The 20,572-nt window shown below is 35.1% G+C and overlaps 1 protein-coding gene across 1 annotated transcript in view; it reads left to right on the top strand.

Annotated features, from left to right (window-relative positions):
- The first annotated feature begins 7,739 nt into the window (after nucleotides 1-7,739).
- The window catches only part of NHEJ1 (non-homologous end joining factor 1), a 533,071-nt gene continuing 520,238 nt past the window's right edge, over nucleotides 7,740-20,572 (top strand). Inside the window, exons 1-3 of the mRNA XM_053698155.1 lie at nucleotides 7,740-7,753; nucleotides 14,305-14,493; nucleotides 17,499-17,708. Coding sequence (XP_053554130.1) covers nucleotides 14,308-14,493; nucleotides 17,499-17,708 — 396 coding nt within the window. The 5' untranslated portion in view covers nucleotides 7,740-7,753; nucleotides 14,305-14,307. The remainder of the gene's footprint in view (nucleotides 7,754-14,304; nucleotides 14,494-17,498; nucleotides 17,709-20,572) is intronic.

The raw sequence follows: 20,572 nt of genomic DNA, 5'->3' as shown, positions 1-20,572 counted from the left end.
TATTGATAAGGATTGAGCATCACATGGCAATTAACTAGACATTAGAATTGAGACATTGGGAAAAATCATTAAAAAAAATGCAGGACTTAATTTTAACAGCCTAAGTTCATATGCTCAATATATATATATATACACACAGAGAGACTTGGTGTAAAATGACAGAAAAGCAGGATTTCAATGCAGGGCCTTAATTCACGTACCAAAAAGAAAGACAAAAAGAGAGACTTGGTGTAAAATGACAGAAAAGCAGGATTTCAATGCAGGGCTTTAATTCACGTACCAAAAAGAGAGACAAAAAGAGAGACTTGGTGTAAAATGACAGAAAAGCAGGATTTCAATGCAGGGCCTTAATTCACGTACCTGAAAGCAGAAGAGACAGTAGGTTAACTCAGCATTCCTTAGCAGAAGTCAGTAGGCAGTTTGTTAGTTAGTAACCAGCAGTGTGGAGAGTATTGAGTGTAATTCTTGTATAATTCTTGTTAAAAAGTACACAGCCCTGTAAGCAATGCACACACCCCTGTACTAAATACTAAATATAAAGTCTTCCTAGCAAATGGGAAAAGTATTACAGCTGAAGGTAATGGTCAAGGGTTCCTGACATCACACCATCAGGAGATAAGCAAAGCATTCTAGTAAAGAATGTTCTGTACGTCCCAAGTTTAGAAGGAAGCCTCCTATCAGTGAAAACTCTTGCTAACAATGGACTCACAGTTCATTTACAAGGCAATGAATGCACAATTCGAAACAGGAAACAAATCCTAGCAAAAGGAAGATTGAATGAACACCTGTACAAACTTATCACTGAAAGGAAGCAAGCCAAAACAGCCATTCATAATCCACACAACAAATGTATCCACCTGTGGCACAGGCGATTAGGGCATCGAAACCCAGAGGCCATAAAGGAACTTGCAAAGGAAGGTTTATCAGAAGACATGATAATTTTGCCTTGTGACATGCTCATGAAGTGCACATGTTGTATCAAAGCAAAGGCCACACGTACCCCACTTCCACAAGCCGGTCAAAGAAAAACCACTCACCCCATGGAACTCATACACAGTGATGTGTGTGGATCAATGAAAACCTCCACACCCGGCGGGAACAGATATTTACTTACTTTCATTGACAATTATTCCAGGTACACAACAACATATCTGATGAAGCACAAAAGTGAGACATCAGAGAAACTTCAAGAATGTATAGCTACATTCAGCAATAAATTTCAAAGGAAACCAGGAACAATATGTACCGACAACGGAGGGGAATATATGAGTAAGGAAGTGGAGTCATACATGAAGAAACAAGGCATTATACACCAAACAACTGTACCATACACTCCTGAGCAAAATGGTGTTGCAGAAAGGTAAAATCGTACCCTCATAGAAATGGCAAGATGCATGCTATCAGGCGCCAATTTACCTAACCAGTACTGGGGTGACGCAATAATGACTGCAACATACTTACAGAACAGGCTACCATCAAAAACTATTGAGAGTACCCCATATGAAATGTGGAATGGATCAAAACCTAGTATGGGACATATTAGAGTGTTTGGATGTAAAGCATATGCCCATGTTCCAAGTGTGAAACGCTCTAAATTAGAGAACACAGCCATAGAAGGCATTCTTATGGGCTACAGTGAACAAAGTAAAGGCTATAGAATTCTTCATCCAAAAACCAACAAGATCACAATAAGCCATAGTGTTTATTTTGATGAAAGTCAAACATCAGAAAAAATGTCCCTCGAAGGCCATAAAGAGAACCTCTCCACTGAATCAGCAAGAGATGCTGACCAAAGTGAAGCTGTACAGGAGACAGAACAAGAAGTGGAGCTCACAATAGAAAAAACAGCTACTCACAAACCAATAGAACCCACTGAACAACCAGAAATCAGAAAATCAACTCGGGTGACGAAAGGTATACCACCCCGCAAGCTGTCATACATTGCTAAGACACATGAAACACTCAAACCAACATCCTGGGAAGATATAGAAAAATTGCCAAAAAGGGAAGCCAACCAATGGAGAAAAGCAGCCGAAGAAGAAATAAAATCACTTCAGGAAAATAAAACCTGGACACTCACTGAGCTCCCCCAGGTTGCAAAGCTATAGGAAGCAAATGGACTTTTAAAGTAAAATACGATGCAGAAGGAAATATCCACAGATACAAGGCAAGATTAGTTGCAAAGGGATACTCACAGAAATTTGGAGAAGATTATGATGAAACTTTTGCTCCAGTTGTAAAACACTCTACCATCAGAGCGCTCCTTAGCATTGCAGCTGGAAAGGGAATGCAAGTGAGGCACCTGGACGTCAAAACTGCTTTCCTATATGGAGACATCAAGGAGGATCTCTACATGGAACAGCCACCTGGATTTGAGAGGGAACAGAACCTTGTATGCAAACTTCAAAAGAGCATCTATGGACTAAAGCAAGCTGCGAGAATGTGGAATGAAAAAGTGAATGAAGTACTCAAGAAACAAGGATTCTCAAGAAGCAAAGCAGATCCATGTCTATATTTAAGGCATCAAGAAAACAAATGGATATACATCCTAATTTATGTTGATGACATCATAACTTGTTTTGAACAAGAAGGGGACTGTGACCAAATAGTTCATATATTAAAACAGAACTTTGAGATTAAAGAACTAGGGAACATCACTTATTATTTAGGAATCCAAATAGAAAGGGAAGAGGATGGAAGCTATCTTCTCAACCAAAGTCAGAAAATTACAGAAATATAAAGAGGTGAAAACACCTATGGAACCAGATTACCTGAAAAACAACGGAATAGAAAACTTGTTACCCAATAATGACAATTACCGCAGGGCAATTGGAAAATTGCTATACATTGCCACTGTGACAAGACCAGACATTGCCGCAGCAATAGGTATACTCTGTAGAAAAGTTGTGACACCATGTCAACGCGACTGGAATGCAGTAAAGAGGGTGATACAGTACCTAAAAGGAACAATTCGGATGAAGCTGCGACTGCCAACAACATCAAACCCAAAACTAATTGGATATGTTGATTGCGATTGGGCCAGAGATACCACTGACCGCAAATCTACCAGTGGTTACATCTTTCAGTATGGAGAAGGAACAATAAGTTGGTCCAGTCGAAAACAAGCGACTGTTGCACTCTCTTCAACAGAAGCAGAATATATAGCAGCAGCACATGCATGTCAAGAAGCAATTTGGATTTGTCAACTTTTTCTAGATATGGGACTGGATGTGTCTAAACCCATACCAATCCTTGAAGACAACCAAGGGTGTATAAAGTTGACACAATCAGAAAGAGTGAATCCTCGATACAAGCACATTGATGTAAAATATAATTTACTCAGGGACATGCAAGAACAAGGTATTATTGATATTCAATACTGCCCATCGGAAGAGATGACTGCAGACGCACTCACAAAACCGTTGTAATTATGTACATGCCGTTGAGAAGGGGTGTTGGGAAATACAACAGCATGTACTATACCACATGTATGAACAACATTAATGCTGTAGATGGCGCTGTTCAGTTTAGATTGCTGATTGTTTATATCTGTGATCTTGTTCATTCTTCTTACAGGAAGGAAGTTGTTTTATTATTCTCTATTGTGTTTTCCTCCTCTGTGTGTGCAGACTATCGTTTTACAAGTCCTTTGGTATGTTCTAAATATTGCTGATGCATCTGTACAAGTAAAGCCTAATGCATTTTTCTTTAAAAGCTTCCAGTGTCTTTTTGATACATACACCAACAAAAATGACATGCTCTATCAGAATCACGAAAGAAAAAAAATTTGGGTTCAGTGTCCCTTTAATGACTTGGAGAGGATCTGCAAAGAGGAGTGGGACAAAATCCCTCCTGAGATGTGTGCACACCTGTTGGCCAACTACAAGAAATGCCTGACCTCTGTGATTACCAACAAGGGTTTTGCCACCAAGAACTAAGTCATGTTTTGCAAAGTTGTCAAATACTTATTTCACTCATTAAAATACAAATCAATTTATAACTTTTTTGAAATGCATTTTTTTCTTGATTTTTTTTTGCTGTTATTCTGCCTCTCACTGTTCAAATAAACCTAACATTAAAATTATAGACTGATCATTTCTTTGTCAGTGGGCAAGCGTACAGAATCAGCAGGGGATCTAATAATGTTTTCCCTCACTGTAGATAATAGAAGTAAATTGGAAAGTTGTTTAAAATTGCATGCTCTATCTGAATCATGAAGGAAAAATTTGGATTTCATGTCTCTTTAAAATATTGGAGAAATATATGTGCAGCTCACTAATAAGGCCAACAAAATGTATGATTCCATTCCACAAGCCCTTTTTATCACCTCCACCCATTACTTTCTACTGTCACACCACTTCATAACATTGTTCTTAGTTTTCCACACTAATATATCCTATGGAATTCCTTTCCTTATGCTATTAAAAAAATAATGATCTATTCAGAGAATTCCATCACCTATCTTTATAAAGTCTAACTTTCAGGTTCATACACCAGCTGCTTTGGTCTGCTCATACCTTCCCCTGAAATACAGATATCTCCAACTAAAGCCAAACAATCGGCTAGATTACGAGTTTTGCGTCATGAGTGAAAAAGCAGCGTTATGGCTCTGTTTCAATACCGCTGGTATTACGAGTCTTGCAGGTATATCTGTACCACACACTTTTTTGGCCGTAACGCAACGTAACTAGCGCAGTTTTCAAAAAGTCCTTTTTCAATGGGACTTCCACAGTGCCGGTATTTGAGTTTGCCTGTCTGGCCAAAAAGTGGGCAGTTCAGTCTATACCGTCAAGATCCATACCGTAAACTGAAAGTCAGTAGTTATGAGTTTTACATTACAAAGCCGTAACATAAAACTCATAACTAAAGTGCTACAAAGTACACTATCACCCATAACCTACCTATTAACCCCTAAACCGAGGCCCTCCCGCATTGCAAACACTAAAATAAAATTATTAACCACTAATCTGCCGCTCCCGACATCGCCGCCACTAGAATAAACATATTAACCCCTGAACCGTCCGCACTCCTGCATCGTAAACACTAGTTAAATATTACTAACCCCTAATCTGCTGTCCCTAACATCGCCGCAACCTACATTACTGTTATTAACCCCTAATCTGCTGCCCCCAAAATCGCTGCCACTATACTAAAGTTATTCACCCCTAAACCTAACCCTAACACCCACTAACTTTAATATAGTTAAAATAAATCTAAATAAAAATTACTATCATTAACTAAATAATTCCTATTTAAAACTAAATACTTACCTGTCAAATAAACCCTAAGCTTGCTACAATATAACTAAAAATTACATTGTAGCTAGCTTAGGTTTTATTTTTATTTCACAGGCAAGTTGGATTTAATTTAACTAGGTAGACTATTTAGTAAATAGTTATCAACTATTTACTAGCTACCTAGTTAAAATAAATACACATTTACCTGTAAAATAAAACCTAACCTGAGTTACACTAACACCTAACCTTACACTACAATTAAATAAATTACATTAATTAAATACAATTAACTAAATTACAAAAAAAACAAAACACTAAATTACTCAAAATAAAAAAGAAATGATCAAATATTTAAACTAATTACACCTAATCTAATAGCCCTATCAAAATAAAAAAGCCCCCCCAAAATAAAAAACCCTAGCCTACAATAAACTACCAATGGCCCATAAAAGGGCCTTTTGCGGGGCATTGCCCTAAAGAAATCAGCTCTTTTACCTGTAAAAAAATAATACAAACAACCCCCCAACAGTAAAACCCACCATCCACACAACCAAACCCCCAAATAAAATCCTATCTAAAAAAACCTAAGATCCCATTGCCCTGAAAAGGGCATTTGTATGGGCATTGCCCTTAAAAGGGCATTTAGCTCTTTTTCTGCCCAAACCCCTAATCTAAAAATAAAACCCACCCAATAAACCTTTAAAAAGAAACTAACACTAACCCCCGAAGATCCACTTACAGTTTTTGAAGACCGGACATCCATCCTCAACGAAGCCGGTAGAAGTCTTCATCCAATCGGCAAGAAGTCCTCAACGAAGCTGGGAGAAGTCTTCATCCAAGCCGCAAGAAGTGGTCCTCCAGACAGGCAGAAGTCTTCATCCAGACGGCATCTTCTATCTTCATCCTTCTGACACGGAGCTGCACCATCTTCAAGACATCCAGCGTGGAGCATCCTCTTATTTCCACGGCTCTTCAAGAATGAATTCTCCTTTAAATCACGTCATCCAAGATGGCGTCCCTTGAATTCCGATTGGATGATAGAATTCTATCAGCCAATCGGAATTAAAGTTGAAAAATTCCTATTGGCTGATGCAAACAGCCAATAGGATTGAACTTCAATCCTATTGGTTGATCCAATCATCCAATAGGATTGAGCTTGCATTCTATTGGCTGTTCCAATCAGCCAATAGAATGTGAACTCAATGTGTATCATCAGAACAGATGTAATCTGAGGTAGCAGCATATAAAGCAAGATGGTCTGAAGAAACCTTGGTATCTCGTATGGGAATGAAGACTGTGGAACTGTTCTCTGTAAAGAGAATGACATGATATATATATATATATATATATATATATATATATATATATATATATGTATATATATATATATGTATATATATATATATATATATATATATATATATATATATATATATATATATATATATATATATATATATACTGTATATGATTATAAACAATTTACTTAATTTACTTAAGGGGCCTGTCTACTGAATAACCAAAAAAAGATACAAAGGAGGGTGTTCTCTGTTTAGGGCTTATTGTGTTTTCTTTAAAGGGACAGTCTAGGCCAAAATAAACTTTCATGATTCAGATAGAGCATGTAATTTTAAACAATTTTCCAATTTAGTTTTATCACCAATTTTGCTTTGTTCTCTTGGTATTCTTAGTTGAAAGCTTAACCTAGGAGGTTCATATGCTAATTTCTTAGACCTTGAAGGCCACCTCTTTTCAGAATGCATTTTTAACAGTTTTTCACCACTAGAGGGTGTTAGTTCATGTATTTCATATAGATAACACTGTGCTTGTGCATGTGAAGTTATCTGGGAGCAGGACCTGATTGGCTAAACTGCAAGTCTGTCAAAAGAACTGAAATAAAGGGGCAGTTTGCAGAGGCTTAGATACAAGATAATCACAGATGCAAAAAGTATATTATTATAACTGTGTTAGTTATGCAAAACTGGGGAATGGGTAATAAAGGGATTATCTATCTTTTAAAACAATAAAAATTCTGGTGTAGACTGTCCCTTTAATATCTAGTCCCTGAGATATACCAGATAGGTAGGCTCAGGGGCGTGTACATATTTGTAAACCACAGCAGCAGTGGTTATATTTTTAGCACTAGATGGCAGCAGTATTTGCAAATTGTATTGCATTGCTAAAAATATTGATACAAAACTGCTGCCATATGAACTATAACGCTTTAGAACCTACCAAGCTATGCTAATTAAATCAAGAATCATTGTGAGTTTCATGTCCCTTTAATGCACTATTAGGTATTCTACATATAAACTGTCTTTTAAATAGTTTACATTTTCTAGTTATCCCGCTACAACCACCATATGTCTGTAGATGGCGCTGCTGTCCAAATAACTTGCAGCTTTCTTCTGTAGGAACCAATGTGTTTTAGTGAATCTTTCTAGCCGGAAGGTTGTAGTAGCTGGACTGGTTAGCAACAGGTGGGGATAAATATAGCGTCGTACTGTGTCAGTTTGGTATGAGTTTCTTGTGTATTATTTTTCGGACTTCATTGTTGTGATGTAGATGAATCGTATAGGGGCCTATGTAGCATTTTATTTTGTATTAATTTATGTTGTCATAGTGACGTGCATTTAATAGTAAAAGCGTAATCGTTATTTAGAATTAATATAATAGATGTTGCCGAAGACACTACTCCGTATTAGCAATGAAGCAAAGTTAAAAAGTGTTAACAGTTACTATTTTTATTTATATCTTATATGTATGTGTCTGCTAATTTGATGCTAGTTTGTTGGCAGCACAGCGAAGATGGTATAAATGGATATTATTGTATAATATATATATATATATATATATATATATATATATTGGTATAGATCTAGAAACTAAGAACAAATAATGGCAATAAGATCCAATAACATGCAGCAAGACAAATGAGTGGATTAGGCTTTTAAAATTCTGAGTGTGTATACTACTGACATCCTTGCTGACATACTACTGACATCCTTGCTGTGTACTGTACTATCCTAATGTCTAATATAATTTATACAAGCTACAATATATACGTTAAAGGGATACTAAACACAATTTTCTTCTTTTATGATTCGGATAGAACATGTAATTTTCTAATTTACTCCTATTATCAATTCTTCTTTGTTTTCTCTTGCTATCTTTATTTGAAAAGGCAGGAATGAAAATTTAGGAACCAGCCCATTTTAGGTTCAGCATTTTGGATAGAGCTTGCTGATTGGGGGTTACATATTTTCACCGATCAGCAAGTGGTACCCAGGTGCTGAACCCAAAATGGTCCGACTCCTAAGCTTTCATTCCTGTTTTTCAAATAAAGATACTAAGAGAACAAAGAAAAATTGATAACAGGGGTAAATTAAAAAGTTGCTTAATATTGCATGCTCTATCTGAATCATGAAAGAAAAAATTTGGGTTTAGTGTCCCTTTAAGTTGTAGTGCCTTTGGTTTATTAAAAATATTATTTTAATAAAGTGAACATAAAATACATACACACATCAGTTACAGTAATTAAAACTCAGAGTTAGTGTAAATGACCACATTCTTTTTTTTTTTTTTTTTTAAAAACCCATGAAAATGCATATTTTTTTTTTTTAAAGGGACAGAGGTCACAAATTAAATTTGCATGGCTGCATTACAATTTGAAATAAAAGCATTACACACTACCACCAGCTCTCTGAGCAAATATGGTGTTTGAATACTGGTGCTCATGCCCTCACAGGATATGTGTGTATGCCACAGAAAAACACTAATAACTTTTACTAGAAGCATTTTTGCTGATGAAGGTATATTGCAAAAATGTTTTTATTTCAAATTGAAATGCACCCAAGCACATTTCATTTTTGACCTTTCTGTCCCTTTAAGGATACTTCCTATTACATGTAAACATTTGTCAGTTTAGTTCACTGACGAATGCGGAAGTAGGAGGCTATTTTCGGTATTCGGCTCTTTTCGGAGACGAATATCCTCTTGTGCATATACACTAAGATCTGATTTTGCACAAATCTTAGTGTGTTTCACTTGCTCAAGTGGTTCAGATAGAACAAAATAAAATTAAATAAAGTTAAAAACAAAATTAAAAAAATCCAATTTACTTTGTTGTTTTGTATCCTTTGTTGAAGTAGCATGCTCATGGCATATGCATCATATGTTAGTAGTGTTTGTAACAGTGCTATACATTGTTGTAAACGGTTGCTATATAGTGCTCCCACGTAAATACTCCAAAGCATATCTAAGTATACTTTTGATTTTGATGTCCCTTTAAAGAAAATCAGACATCTAACTTGCATTTTAGAAAGTACCCAAATATATTATTAATAAATGACAAAACGGGTAGAAAGCATATAATTGAAATAACAAAATACATATTGTAATGTATAGTTTTCCATTTTCTAAAATTCTTCTAATTATCTTATCAGTTTTGCTTCATTCTCTTGGTATCCTTTATTAAAGGAGCAGCAATATACTACTGGGAGCTAGCTGAACACATTGGTAAGCCAATCATCAGCTATTTCTCAGCTCCTGCGTGTTTTTAACAAAGGATACCATGAAAATTGAGCAAATCTGGTAATAGAAGTAAAATTATGTGCTCTATCTGATTAATTTTTGGGTTTCATGTCCCTTTAAAGGGATACTAAACCCATTTTTTTCTTTTTCTTTCATGATTCAGACAGAGTATGTAATTTTAGGCAACGTTCTAATTTACTCCTATTATTATTTTTTCTTCATTTTCTTTCTATTTTTATTTGAAAAGCAGGATTGTAAAGCTTATGAGTCAGCCCATTTTTGGTTCAGCACCCTGGATAGTGCTTGATTATTGGTGGCTACATTTGCATGCTAAAATATGAATAACAAATGTATGAAAAAGCTATATAAAAAGAAGACAGTAGCACCTAATTTTTGGAAAACGAAACCCCAAAATGTTCTTTTGTGATTTAGCCAGAATTTAATTAAAAAAAAAGTTTCCAATTTTACTTCTTTTATCAAATTTGCTTAAAGTGATGGTAAATTCACACCAACTGCTCAACATATTTTAAAAGCTCTTATCCTAACTAGCATATCGATATGCTTTTTTAATATTAAAAACATCAGTTTACTGAATAACTTCAATTTTATTACATTAACGTTACAGTTTTATATTCAGCCTCTCTCGAAAAATTTGATTGACATAAGTTTTAGCCAATCATTGGCTCACCATGTGCCTCATGTTAAAAAGTACCTGCACGCTCCCGTGCTCTGAGCTCACTAATTGCGATGCAATGCGCATGCACAACTCTTTTGCTACTTGCGCATTTGAAATAGAGAATCCTAGAGCTGAGGATTCTCTATTTCAAATGTGCAAGTAGCGTAAGAGTTGCTAGCTAGGATAAGAGCTTTTAAAATATGTTGAGCAGTTGGTATGAATTTACCATCACTTTAATTCTCATGTATTCTTTGTTGAAGAGATACCTAGGTAGGTGTATGGAGCACTATATTGCGGAAATAATGCTGCCACCTAGAGCTTTTGCAAATGTATATCATCCTTGCAAAGTTGCTGCCATATAGGGCTCCTGAGATTTTTTTTTCCAACAAGAGATAACAACAGAACAAAATAAAATGTGATAAAAGAAGAAAATTAAACAGTTGTTTAAAATTGCATGCTGTATCTGAATCCCTTTAATCTACCAGTGGATGGCAGGAGAAAAAGGGCTTTTTCCATATAGGTGGTTGTACCTAAGATGGTGGCTTCTAGTGAGAGGGTTAGAGAGCTGTTTGTGATGGATCAGGGAGGTGGGAGAGTTGAGGAGGGATCCCTAAGGGGAAAATCAAATAATAAGAAGGTGGGAGGGTAATCTCTACACTACAACAAACATTAACCTTACAAACTATCTGATTAACCTCTTCACTGCCTGGAATAATAGAAGTGTGTTGCACAGCTGCAATTAGCGCCTTCTAAGTACCAAAAAGCAATGGCAATGCCATGCATGTCTGCTAGTTTTTGAATAAAGGGGATCCCAGAAAAAGCTTTAACAACCTTTTTTCTTATGACTGCACAAAATGTGTGTTAGTAATATCAGTGAGAAACCCAAAGTTTGTGAAAAATTAACAATTTTTTTATATGATCGCATTTGGAGGCAAAACGGGCCTAGATCAATACACTGGGTTGTCTGCTAAAATATATATATATATATATATATATATATATATATATATATATATATATATATATATATATATATATATATATATATACAGGTGACCCTCGTTTTACAACGGTTCAATTTACACCTTTTCAGAATAACAACCTTTTTTTCCAGTCATGTGACTGCTATTGAAAAGCATTGAGAAGCAGTGCATTTATCAAAATAGCCAGTAGGTGGAGCTGTCCGCTTGTGTTGCAGCAAAGCCAAGCAAGCTGAAATTAATCAGTTTAACCAGACCAGAGCTATTGAGCAGATTTCAAAGGAACAAGATCTTTCTGTCTATAAATCAGTCCAGATTGGAATGCATAGAAAGAACTGTTTGCAGAAAAATGCAAGTGAAGTCTGTGTTGTGTGATTATTTTATTAGGTTTATAATGCTGTTTTGCAAATGTTTTTGTTCATTTAACTTAGTTTAATTATATATTCTGTGTTGTGTGATTATTTTATTAGGTTTATAATGCTGTTTAGCATTTAAAGTCTTCATTTCAAAGCTTTAAAATAATGTATTAGATATTACTTATGACAATTTTGAGAGGGGCCTGGAACCTATCTCCTTCACTTCCCATTGACTTACATTATAAACTGGGTTTCAATTTACAATGGTTTCGATTTACAACCATTCCTTCTGGAACCTAACCCCGGCGTAAACTGAGGGCTACCTGTGTGTATGTATGTATATATATATATATATATATATATATATATATATATATATATATATATATATATATATATATATTTGATAGGTATATAAATTAACCAAGCCTCTATTTCTGTTTAAATGGAGTGAAAGCAAAATGCTAACCATTCTCCAGTATTTTGGGCAGTTTTTCTCTGAATTTCCCATTACTGAAGGGTTTAAACTGATATTAATATAGTTAACCTTGTAAGGTAATGTAGGAAGTTCAAAGATGAATATGTTTTAGAATTTTCTTGCGGTTACTTTTCTGTTAGAACACAGCAAACGTTTAGGTGTGCTACATCTAAGCGCAGCTTTATATCTGGTGAAGTAAGGATTTCTTATAAAATGGAAAATAATTGGGATAATTCCATCATGTATAATGTGAAAGATAAAGTAAATATAATAATGCGATCATTTAGTATTTTGCACTTGTGTGTGTCTTATTTGCCCAACTCTGGTACAAATTCACTTCAGAGTGAATTTAGAATATTGAGACAAGCTTGAAGGGGCATGACAACAGTGACTGTTCACTTAAAGGAACATGAATTTGATTTCAGTATTCAGGTAGAGCATACAATTTTAAACTGAGGTGAGGTGTCTGAGTAAGTGCCTGTAGGGGGCATGAAACGCGTCAGACGTCTGTCTGTTGTCCTCCTGTCTCTTGTCTGTGCTTTTTTTGGACACTTATGTCTTTTTATATTTATGATTTTGGAATAAAGTTGGCTTTTTAATCTCCATTGTGCAGTGCCTGCTATTTTCCTCACCTCATCTTATGTGTGCGGTTTGATTGTACCGCTGCTACGGCACTCCGAGACAGACCTGGAGATTTGGGTGACCTTTTCCGGATTCACTTCCTCTTTTGGGTGTGTGTGTTGCGCTAGAGATGCAGAGGCACACAATTTTAAACCACTTTCCAATTAACTTCTTTTATGTAATTTGCTTAATTCTCTTGGTATCCTTTGTTTAAAAGCATACATTGGTATGCTCAGGAGCTGGGAGCTAGCTGCTTATTCGTGGCTGCACATATATATTTATCATTGGCGTACCGATGTATTCACCTAGCCAGCTAGTAATGCAGTGCTAATCCTTCAATAAAGGATACCAAGAGAATTAAGCAAAATTGATAATAAAAATAAATTGCAAAGTTATTTAAAATTGTATACTTTATCTGAATCATGAAAGAAAAAAAATTGGGTTTCATGTCCATTTAACTATCAGAACAGGATGCTGCTTTTCTGTAGTCTTAATCAAATGATATACCTAAAAATATCTATGATTGTGCATTCTAATTTTACATTGTCCCTTTAATTGTTAATGAATATACTTATACAGTATATGAAAATTATTTAGTTTTATGTTTCCAAAAGGCTATTCCAAAATTCAACTGAAATGAATTCAAATTAGTGTTGTTCCAACATCTTACATGTATCTCAGACTTAAAGGGACAGTGTACACCAATTTTCATATAACTGTATGTACTAGACACTACTATAAAGAAGAATGTGTACAAATACTGATCTAAAAATCCAGCATAAAACCTCTTAAAAACTTACTTAGAAGTTCCCAATGTAGCACTGTTAATGAGGTTAGACTGGGACACTGATTGAAAGGTGCTGAGAGCAGACCCTCTCCCTCTTCCCACTCCCCATCATATGAAAACAGGAGCAAGCTGGAGTCTGTAGACATCAGTATACATCTAAAACTTTGGGGCTTGGTTAGGAGTCTGAAAATCAGCACAATTTTTATAAAAATACTCCCAGATGGGCTATATGGATCATCTACAAAAACATTTATACAAAGAAAAAATCTACTGTACAATGTCCCTTTAAAGGGATATGAAACCCATTTTTTTTCTTTCATGATTCAGGTAGATCATACAATTTTAAGCCACCAATCAGCAAGCACTGCACAGGGTTCTGAACCAAAAATGTGCTGGCTTCTTAGCTTACATTTCTGCTTTTTCAAATAAAGATACCAAGAGAACGAAGAAAAATTGATAATAGGAGTAAAGTAGAAAGTTGCTTAAAATTGTATCTAAACCATGAAAGAAAACCATTGGGTTTCATATCCCTTTAATGTTTAAATATGTTAAAATGGTTGTATTAGTTTCAGCCTTCTCTGTTACTCTCTCTACTTGCTTTATGTCTATGTATTGCTTCCCTTTTCTAATTGACAGAAAATGGCGCTTTCGCAGGAGATGGAAGACCAGCTTTTGAAAATGCCCTGGAAGCCTTTACAGATTGAGAACTGTAGCTTTTTGAGTAAAATATTTTTCAGTGACTCTGGTTATGCCTTCCTAATCTGTGACCTCACTGGCATGTGGTATGAAGAAGCAGATGCCAATATCATACAAGAGAGATCAAAGGTAAGTACAAACGTAACTTAACAATGTAGCTTTTAAAGATGCCAATCAGCTGCCACATTCTTTTTTAATTGTTATATCAAAGGATTCTACTTTTTAAAACAAAATCAAATCCGAAGTAACATTTAAAGGGACAGTAAAGTCTAAATTAAGCTTTCATGAGTCAGAGCATGGAATTTTATGCATCTTTTCAATTTACCTATATTATCAAATTTGCTTAGTTGTTTTGGTATAATTTGTTCGACAATTAGCTGCAGAGCAGCAATGCACAACTGGGAGCTAGCTGAGCAAATTGGTTGAGCCTTTGGCACAAGGCGTATATGTGCAGCCACCAATCAGAAGTTTGCTCCCAGTAGTGCATTGGTGCTTCTGAGCATACCTAGGTACACTCTTCAACAAAGGATACCAAGAGAAAGAAGCAACTTTGACAATATAAGTAAATTGGGAAGTTGATTAAAATTGTATGCTTAATCCCAATTGGAATTGTTTAGTTATGAATTTACTGTCCCTTTAAAATAAAAAGAAATTGTTGTTGTGGTATAGACAAGATTAAATTCCAGGAAACGTGATGCTTAACATTATTTTGTATATTTCCCTTTTTGAAAATAACGCAGTCTATTTCTGCAAATGATGGAAAACTTTTGACCACTCTAACTGGTATAATTGATGCTTATGTGAAAGGAAGGGGTGGTACACCAGATGTTTTTTAAACACTTTTAATTATTTACCCACTGTTTCTGTTTTATGTTGAGGGATCTTCCTGGATACCACCGAAACTTGGGAATCATCCAGCATTATGACATCAAAACACTTACAATTTTAAAAGTGTTTTAGTTTATTAGTTGTGTATGCTTTTCCTTATTTATAGTAAATTTCTTCTAGTTCAAATTTCATGCGTGTAGGGTCTGTAGCAAAAACATCTTTTAAGGATTTGGATCTGTGGGAAAATATAGTGGTTTCTCTAAAGAGCTGACAAAAAATGATATATGCTTTATCAAGGAATATTGGGAGCTATGCAAGATATGTGTCTCAGCTATGAATAACTAAATAAAATTAGCTTGCATTATATGCATACAAAATCTATGATAAGCAATTCTCTGTTGTATTATGTATGTGTATATATATATATATATAATCCATTATAGAAGAGGACTGCACTCACTCACAACGGCGACTAGCAGCTGCACACAACACCACCGGTGTTTTGCCGGTTTTGGTGTGTGCAGCTGCTAGTCGCCGTTGTGAGTGAGTGCAGTCCTCTTCTATAATGGATTATTGATATACCTGACTTGGCACCCTGGTTGATGTCCCTATTGCATTGTGAGTGCAGACACACATGGAAGTTATATATATAGAGAACAGTAAAAAAATGTATATCACAAATAAAAATAAACAAATCACTTCCAGATATGCCTTAGTAGTGCAAAACTAATTATAGCACAAAATTGGAAATCCGCTCTTATTCCAACACATCAACTTTTGGAAGTAAAATTCTCCCGCTAGAGCAATATGGTTATTACAAACGAAATAAACTACCTATCTTTTTAGATGCTAAATTCTATTGGGAATCACTAGATGAGCCATGCCCTAACCCCAACCCTTCTCCCAGTGGTTAAAGTCACATTGCTAGTCGATAACCTCAACACCAGGTTTGGAACCTTTCATCCATAGTTGGAAAATGAAACTATTAGCTCTAATAGTCTGTTAAATCTGCAATATTGTAGAGAATTGGATGTATTACATGTTGCCCTAAACAATATTTGTTAAGTTACATTGTACAACAAAGTTTCTATGTTTGTATTGAATTCTGCTTGTTTTTGCATACCTCACAAGAACCGACATTGGACATTATGATTTGGAACCACTTAAGCTAGTTCATCATCACGTTCTTATTCCAACAGGACAATGGCAGTCTAAAGCACTATACTTTTACAGCATTTGTCTGTACATGTATCTGTTTCTTACTGCTTAAATGTATGCCTGAAAACTAATAAAATCAAGTTTAAAAAAATAAATAAATCACAATCCTTTATAGACTTTTTTAGGGTGTGAAGGTGCCTTCATGCTGTAGTCAGTATCATTATACAGCTCATAACCCTGGGGCCAGGTCCAGCCTCCCAAGTGACAGAAAAGGAGCTCAATATCCCCATTTTTTCACCAATGTTCTGTTAGATTTAGCCCTGAATGACCTGTTAGCTAGTAGACTTTATAACAATGTGCTATTTAGCTAAGTGGCGCTAGTAAACAGGTAATCATGAATATACTTGAATAATGCAGTGAATGTCCATAAAATAATTAAGTTTATAATGTACTATATAGCTTCCTATACTTTGTTACTACTGGACTCTCTTGGCTTACTTTAGAAATATTTTTGACACCCCAATGCAAGGTCAGATATTTTCACTTTCAGCCCTAATTCTGTGTGACCCCTTTCTCTGAGAGTTAAATCACCCACATTCTGGTTTAAAATCTCTCACTCTGTATGTAGTGTGGTGTGAGTAGATCAAAATTCACAAGCACAATAAATAGGCCATTTAGTTTTTATTGTCTGGTTGTCTTTATATGCAACATTAGAAACGGTACAATAGATATAATAAATTAAAGATAATAATGTTTCTGACCTGACATACTTCAACAGGATGTAGTTAAAAATATTGCAATTTAAGAGTAAGTAGCTTTTGAACATTTGTTGATATGTTTGGAAGTATAATTTTGAGTTTCCAGGTAATAGTAATTAAATATAGTTTAGTAAACATATCATCCCATTGCCGTGTAATACAAATGTATCTTTTATTGATGGGGTTTTCTTCTTTAATATTATAGTGCAATATATATACTGTATATGTTACTGTGGCTCATCATACAGCTGTCTAAGCACTATATGGGCATTAATGGAGTCAAATGTGTGTGCAATCACTCTTGTTTTATTAGTTGCATATAAGTATTCGCTGCTTTTATGATATCTGGATCTGTGGCATAACACAAAATATCTCTCAATCTCTTGTCAGGAGCTGAACAAGCGACTGAAAGCCCCAATTTCTTCATTTCTGGCCCACTTGTCAAATCTCATGTCTACATTGCTGGAATCCAAGAGTAATGGCCCCAGTTGTTTTTCCTGCCGCAAGACAGAGGAAGCAATGTTTTTACATGTAAAGAGCCAGCTATCGGGGCTTCCATTTTACTGGGACTTCCACTGCAGAGAGGCCAGTGTAAGCATGGTGAGTGAGCTACTGTCTGGGCCAAATGTGCAGTAGCTATATGATATATATATATATATATATATATAACATGTTTTGGCCTATTTGGAAGGCCATGTTCCTAGACATGATAGACTATGTTGGCCTCACAACAATATATTAGGATGCTGTGTCAATAGTTAGTATGTCAGCAAAATGAATGGAAATAAAATCTGAAAAATGACATAGATATAGAATATAAATGTATTGTAAACAATGTTATAACTGTTTCTACCTGTATACAGTTTTGTTGCAAAATCGTCTTTTTGTAATAGATTTTTTTAAATTGTAATAGAATGAAACTCTTAAATGCTTGGCCTAAAAATTTTTTATATTAAATCTGAACTTCTGTTTTTTTTGGATTGTCATTGCTAGTTTAAAGGCACAGTTAAAGGGATAGTCTAGTCAAAAATAATCTTCCATGATTCAGATAGAGCATGCAATTTTAAGCAACTTTCTAATTTACTCCTATTATCAATTTTTCTTCGTTCTCTTGGTATCTTTATTTTATAAGGCTGGAAAGTAAGCTTAGTAGCCGGGCCCATTTTTGGTTCAGCACCTGGGAAGTGCTTGTTGATTGGATGGCTACATTTAGACACCAATCAGCAAGTGCTACCCAGGTGCTGAACCAAAAATGGGCCATCTTCTAAGCTTACATTCAAATAAAGATACCAAGAGAACAAAAAAAATTGATAATAGGAGTAAATTAGAAAGTTGCTTAAAATTGCCTGCTCTATCTGAATCATAAAAGTTTAATTTCGACTATATTATTCCTTTAAGTCAAACTTTCATGATATGAGCTCAGGTATGTGCATGTGTTTTTAGCACTCTGTGGTAGCAGTGTTTATAGCAATATTATACATTGTTGCAAACACAGCTGCTATGGAGTGTTAAATACGTACCTGGGCCTACCTAGATTTACTACAACAAAAGATATTAAAGGGACACTAAACCCAAATTTTTTCTTTCATGATTCAGATAGAGCAGCAATTTTGAAGCAACTTTCTAATTTACTCCTATTATAAATTTTTCTTTGAGCTCTTGGTATCTTTATTTGAAAACGCAGGAATCTACGCTTAGGAGCCAGCCCATCTTTGGTTTAGCACCTGGGTAGTGCTTGCTGATTGGTGACTAAAATGTAGCCATTAATTAGCATACACTACCCATGGTGCTGAACCAAGAATGGGCTGGCTCCTAAGCTTACATTTCTGCTTTTTCAAATAGATACCAAGAGAACAAAGACAAATTGATAATATGAGTAAAGTAGAAAGTTGTTTAAAATTGCATGCTTTACCTGAATTATGAAAGAAAAAATTTGGTTCAGTGTCCCTTTTAAGGCAATGAAGCAAATGTGAATTTTTTTTTTTAATTGCATGCTCTATCTGATTTTAGTGAGGTACAATATTAATATTGTACATCACTAAAATCAGAATTATTTTGTTGAATATTATAAATGCAGGTCAATGTATACCATGGATTTAATGTTAGCATGCGACTTTAATAAAGATGCTAGTATAACTGAGATATTATATAAAATATTAAATTTGAAGTAATATTAGATTTTTTTCTTGCTTTTTGTGAAATGTATTTTGTTTAAGGGGCACAAGAGGGCACTATATGCATATGGAGCTGTATTCAGTACTATCCACACCTTAATAACATGTAAAACACAGTCACAACTCCACTAATGAATAGTGAGAGCCCTACATATATATCTTGCAATCAGTATACATATATATGAAGAATGCTTTCTTGCTGATGCTTTGGCCCTTACATATTAAAAAGGGCCCATGAAATGTCCTCTGTAAAACTGATGATTGTGACAGTAAATGAATAGCTAGCCTGTCCTTTAGTAGTAGCAATGTTTGTTCTTATAACTTTTGTTAAAGGGAAATAATACCCACATTTTGAAACACTTGAAAGTGATGCAGCATAGCTGTAAAAAGCTGACTAGAAAATATTACCTGAACATCTCTATGTAAAAAATTAAGATATTTTACCTTCAAATTTCCTCCGTAGCCACTTCCCATTGTACAAAATCAGGATGCTAGTCTCAGGACTTGCAAGGGAGTATGCATCTGACATGTGCAGGTAAAGTCATGTTATTTTCCTTCTCAGTTTAAAGGGACACTAAACCCAAATTTTTTCTTGCATGATTCAGATAGAGCATGCAATTTAAGCAACTTTCTAATTTGCTCCAATTATCAATTTTTCTTCATTCTATTGGTATCTTTATTTAAAAAAGCAGGAATATAAAGCTTAGGAGCCGGACCATTTTAGGCTCAGCACCCTGGATAGCGCTTGCATATTGGTGGCTAAATTTAGCCACCAATAAGCAAGCTTAACCCATGTTCTGAACCAAAAATTGCCCAGCTCCTAAGCTTTACATATCTGCTTTTTAAATAAAGATAGCAAGAGAACGAAGAAAAATTGATTATAGGAGTAAATTAGAAAGTTGCCTAAAATTGCATGCTCTATCTGAATCAGGAAAGAAAACATTTGGGTTAAGTATCCCTTTAAGGCTCTGAAATCTTGTGAGATTTCAGTGAAATCTCATTAGATTACAGTAAAGCAAAGTGTGACATTAGCACTGTTGAAGCTGATGTTGACTGTTGTTTTTCCTTTTTTCTTCTAACATGCGCTGAACGATAACTGTTCACAGAGCACTTACTATTGTGAACTGAAGAAATGTTGAGGTAAAATATCTTCCTTTTTTACATAGAGAAGCTCAGGTGATACTTTCTTGTCAGCTTTTTACAGTTATACTGCATCACGTTCAAGTGATTTAGCATATGAGTATTATGTTCTTTAAAGGTGGACATATTTATATGAAATGTAGATCGGCT

This window comes from Bombina bombina, chromosome 1 (genome assembly GCF_027579735.1).
Source record: "Bombina bombina isolate aBomBom1 chromosome 1, aBomBom1.pri, whole genome shotgun sequence".
Taxonomy (NCBI): domain Eukaryota; kingdom Metazoa; phylum Chordata; class Amphibia; order Anura; family Bombinatoridae; genus Bombina; species Bombina bombina.
The sequence above is the reverse complement of the archived record's forward strand: the minus strand, read 5'-3'. Positions and strand labels throughout refer to the sequence as shown.